Source organism: Penaeus japonicus, unplaced genomic scaffold, assembly GCF_977035675.1.
Source record: "Penaeus japonicus unplaced genomic scaffold, GWHDUDI00000001_assembly GWHDUDI00000042, whole genome shotgun sequence".
NCBI classification, from domain to species: domain Eukaryota; kingdom Metazoa; phylum Arthropoda; class Malacostraca; order Decapoda; family Penaeidae; genus Penaeus; species Penaeus japonicus.
Window position 1 is genome coordinate 2,445,803 of NW_028234444.1, and position 5,000 is coordinate 2,450,802.

General features: G+C 31.7%; 1 protein-coding gene across 1 annotated transcript in view; it reads right to left on the reverse strand.

Moving 5' to 3' along the window:
• The window catches only part of LOC147466616 (uncharacterized), a 1,119-nt gene extending 1,036 nt beyond the window's left edge, over nucleotides 1–83 (reverse strand). Inside the window, exon 1 of the mRNA XM_086534804.1 lies at nucleotides 1–83. This exon is cut by the window's left edge and continues 61 nt beyond it. Coding sequence (XP_086390930.1) covers nucleotides 1–83 — 83 coding nt within the window.
• Between the last annotated feature and the right edge of the window lie 4,917 nt (nucleotides 84–5,000).

The following is a 5,000-nucleotide window of genomic DNA, read 5'->3' on the forward strand; positions in this document are numbered from 1 at the left end:
GTAAATCCAACACTTGGTAATTCATTCACAAAGTGGAAGGCTTCCTTTCGTTTCACAGGAGGATTTCGTACCTTGAGAGACATGGTTAGTGAGTGTGTGATGGTTAGTGGTTGACACTTCCCCTTATATATGTCGAGTGTGTGTGTGTGTGTTCATCCGTTGACTCTGCTGTAGACCTTTCTCTTACAGCCTGAGGGGATGATTATCGAGCCCTTGAAATGGCTTACTGGTGATCGCGAATGAGATAATTGCTATTTTGTCTGGAATATATACATTATGGTGATTTTTTAAAGAATTGAGTACATTAATCAGTGTGTTTTCTTATGAATTATATCCTTTTTTTAAAACACATATTATTGATATCATTGATTTTGTGTTGTGTTCTATCTTACGTTGATAAAGATTACTTTTAGAAAATATTATGAGAAACAAAATATGAGCAATCTGAAGATAAATTAATTTATACGGAAATGTGGATGAATAAGATGAATTGTCAAAATTATCAATGATAAAATATTGAATTAGCAAGCATAAATAATCATGTTATATGTATGCATTATACATAAAAAATAGAGATAGATATATAGATATATATGTACTGTATATAAATGTGTACATATATATGTATATATATAGATATATATAGATATATATATTTATTCATATATACGTATAAATAGATAGGATCTATATATACAAACATATACATATATATATATTTATTTATTTATCTATGTATATATGTACATTATATATATATATATATATATATATATATATATATATATATATATATATGTATATATATATATAGATAGATGGATAGATAGATAGATACATGGATAGATAAAGAGATCGATATATACATGACATGTGCATTACACTACACATTCTCAGAGGTGACATTCCTTTCCGTTTCCTTTAAGTGGCGCGTGAGGTTCTGCGTTAGGAAATCGTCCGGTTTACCAGCCGACGGGCGGTTAGTAACACAAATACACTAATATTTGTGTGAATATATATATATATATGTATATATAATAATATATATATATATATATATATATATATATATATATATATATATGTATATATATATATCTGTGTGTGTGTGTATTATAGATACATATATATAAATAGTTAAATATATATACATATATATGTATATATATGTATATATATATATATATATATATATATATATATATATATATATACATATATATATTTATACATTTGCATATACAGTATGTGCTTTTACATATGTGTATGTATGTATATATGTATATATAAGTATATGTATATATATATATATATATATGCACACATATATATATATATATGTGTGTGTGTGTGTGTGTGTGTGTGTGTATGCGTGTGTTTGTGTGTGTGTGTGTGTGTGTTTATATGTGTATATATATGTGTGTAATATATATATATATATGAATATATATATATATATATATATATATGTGTGTGTGTGTGTGTGTGTGTGTGTGTGTGTGTGTGTATGTATATATATATATATATATATATATATATATATATATATGTACGTATGTATATATATATATATATATATATATATATATATATATATATATATATATACATATATATGATATATATACAAATTTATACATACATATATATATATATATACTTGTAGATATAAATAGAGAAATGGATAGCTAGATAGGTGTATTCTATGAATTAATACTTTATCCAGTACTGTAAAAGTGGATCAAATTCTTATCTCTGAAAACTTCATTTCATTCTAATTATAATCTGAATAACTCCGTGATAATCTTAAAGTACTTTTCGCTATTCGAGTAATGTTATCATAGTGACACATAATGCATATTGAAATTAAACTAATAAAAGGTCTCTCACCATATTCTGAAAAATCTGATAATTATACTAATATCGATAAAAGCGCAAAAAAAATCTTAACGAAAGAAACTTGTATCAAGAAATTAAATCTTTCCAGATTATACTAAGTCTGAACATTCATCAGAAGTTATTTTCATTTCGTTTTTTTTTTCGTTTTTTTTTTCTAATCTTAGTCTTTATCTCATTCGCAATCACTTTTTTTCTTATTTTTATTTTTTCTTTATTTCTTTCTTGCCATTCTTTACATTCTTTTTGTTTTATTCAAAATGTTATTTGCTTACTCATCAAGAGGTATCAAGCGAACATCAATAGGTTCGTCTAATTTAGTTCTATTTCAGTCTTGGAATCAGGCATATGTAAGACTATATTAAATTCAGTTTTTCATTTGATGCGTCAATGAAATTTCAGATTTATGGAAAATAAGATTTTTATTTCATATATGAGAAAATAAATAATTCGTTAAGTATATGTTCCCGACATACATTCACTTATAACATTCTCTCTCAGTACTTAAGCATAGGTTGGGGGAGGGGGAGCGTAGGCGGGGGGAGCCGGCTTGTAGGCGGGCTTGTACTCGGGCTTGTACTCGGGGTACTGAGCCTCGCCCTCGTAGGTGACCTCAGCTACGAGACCGTCGCCGTTGTCCACGTATTTGACGATCTGCTTGCGGCCGTCGGGGAGGTCCACGGTGTAGCTGCCCTCGGTCTTGTAGCCGTCGCGGGACTCCGAGTGGCCGAAGTTGGCGCCGGAGTACTCGTCGGAGACGCCGTAGTTGTAGTTGTACTTCGCGGGTACCTGGAAAGAGAAAGGTCTATTAAAAATGTTATTGTTATACTTGTTCCTTTTCTATTTCAAATCCAATCTTTACAAAAGAGTAAAACGATTGCAACATGAACTATTATAATCTATTGTGTACATGTACTCACTTCTGGGTGTTCGGGCTCGTAGTGTTTGGGAGCGTGGTAGGCGGGTTCAGGGGCGTGGTAGGGTGCAGGGGCGTAGGCGGGGGGAGGAGGGGCGTAGACTGGGGCCTTGTCGCACAGAGCGACGACAGCCACGCAGGCGAGGACAGCGACCTGTCAAAATAGATAGGATAATTCAATAAGATTATTATCATAGTAACGAAACATACTTTTTCTGTCTTATTATTCCTAATAATGGATATGAATGGAATCATGAATAGGCTTACTTATCACACTGAAAAAAAAAATCACCTTATTCTGAAAAATCATATAATACCAACATCAAAAAGTCTTCTAAACAGAGAAAACTTATTTCATCATTGCAGATGTAGAATGTCTGAAGACTGATCAGTAATTTTTTTTTGTTTTATTTTTATTATTATTATTATCTCATCTTTCATCTTATTCATAATTACCCTTTTTCTTTTTTTTTCTTTCTTTTTTTGTTTTTTTGTTTTTTTTGTATTTCATATTTGTAAAATCTAATTAACTTCTTATATCTTTTTGTTTTATTTTGGACGAAGTTTGTTTATTCATCAAGCGGTATCAAGGGAATAGTAATAGGTTGGCTCTCTCTCTCTCTCTATCTCTTTCTCTCTCTCTCTCTCTATATATATATATATATAGGTTGGCTCTCTCTCTCTCTCTCTCTCTCTCTCTCTCTGTGTGTATGTGTGTGTGTGTGTGAGTATGTGTTTGTGTGTGATTTTACACATATGTATGTATGTATGTATATATATATGTATATATACATATATATACATATATATATATATGTATGTATGTATATATACATGTATATATATATATATATATATATATATATATATATATATATATATATACATAGATCTATATACTTATAAATATGAAGAGAGAAGAGAGAGAGAGAGATAAGTATATTCTATGGATGAATACTTTATCCAGTACTGTAAATATGGATGAAATTCTTATCTCTGAAGATATATATGCTTATATATGTAAGGAGAGAGAGAGATATAGGTATATTCTTAGGATCAATACTTTATTCAGTACTGTAAATGTGGATGCCATTCTTATCTCTCAATTTAATGATAATCTGAATAATTCCGTAATGATCTTCAAGTACTTTTTCGCTATTCGAGTAATGTTATTATAGTGACGCATAATGCATATAATAAAACATACCTTTTTGTATTATTTTCTAATAATAGACGTAAATTAAATTATGAGTAGACTTACATATATTCATATTGAAAAAAAAAGATCTGTCAGCATATCAATAAAAACAATATAAAAAAGTCTTAACTAAAGAAACTTGTATCAAAGAATTAAATCTTTCCAGATGATACAAAGTCTGAACATTGAAAAGGTTATTTATTTTTAATCTAAATGTTATTTGTTTATTCATCAAGAGGTATAAAGCGAACATTAATAGGTTCGTCTAATTTAGTTCTATTTCAGTCTTGAAATCAGGCATGTGTAAGACTATATTAAATTCAGTTTTTCATATGATGCGTCAATAAAATTTCAGATTTATGTAAAATAAGATTTTTATTTCATATATGAGAAAATAGATAATTCGTTAAATATATGTTCCCGACATACATTCACTTATAACATTCTCTCTCAGTACTTAAGCATAGGTTGGGGGAGGGGGAGCGTAGGCAGGGGGAGCGGGCTTGTAGGCGGGCTTGTACTCGGGCTTGTACTCGGGGTACTGAGCCTCACCCTCGTAGGTGACCTCAGCTACGAGACCGTCGCCGTTGTCCACGTATTTGACGATCTGCTTGCGGCCGTCGGGGAGGTCCACGGTGTAGCTGCCCTCGGTCTTGTAGCCGTCGCGGGACTCCGAGTGGCCGAAGTTGGCGCCGGAGTACTCGTCGGAGACGCCGTAGTTGTAGTTGTACTTCGCGGGCACCTGGACAGACGAAAGGTCGATTAAAAATGTAATTGTTATACTTGTTCCTTTTCTATTTCAAATCCAATCTTTACAAAAGAGTAAAACGATTGCAACATGAACTATTATAATCCATTGTGTACATGTACTCACGTCAGGGTGTTCGGGCTCGTAGTGTTTGGGGGCGTGGTAGGCGGGTTCAGGGGCGTGGTAGGGTGCAGGGGCGTAGGCGGGGAGAGGAGGGGCGTAGACTGGGGCCTTGTCGCACA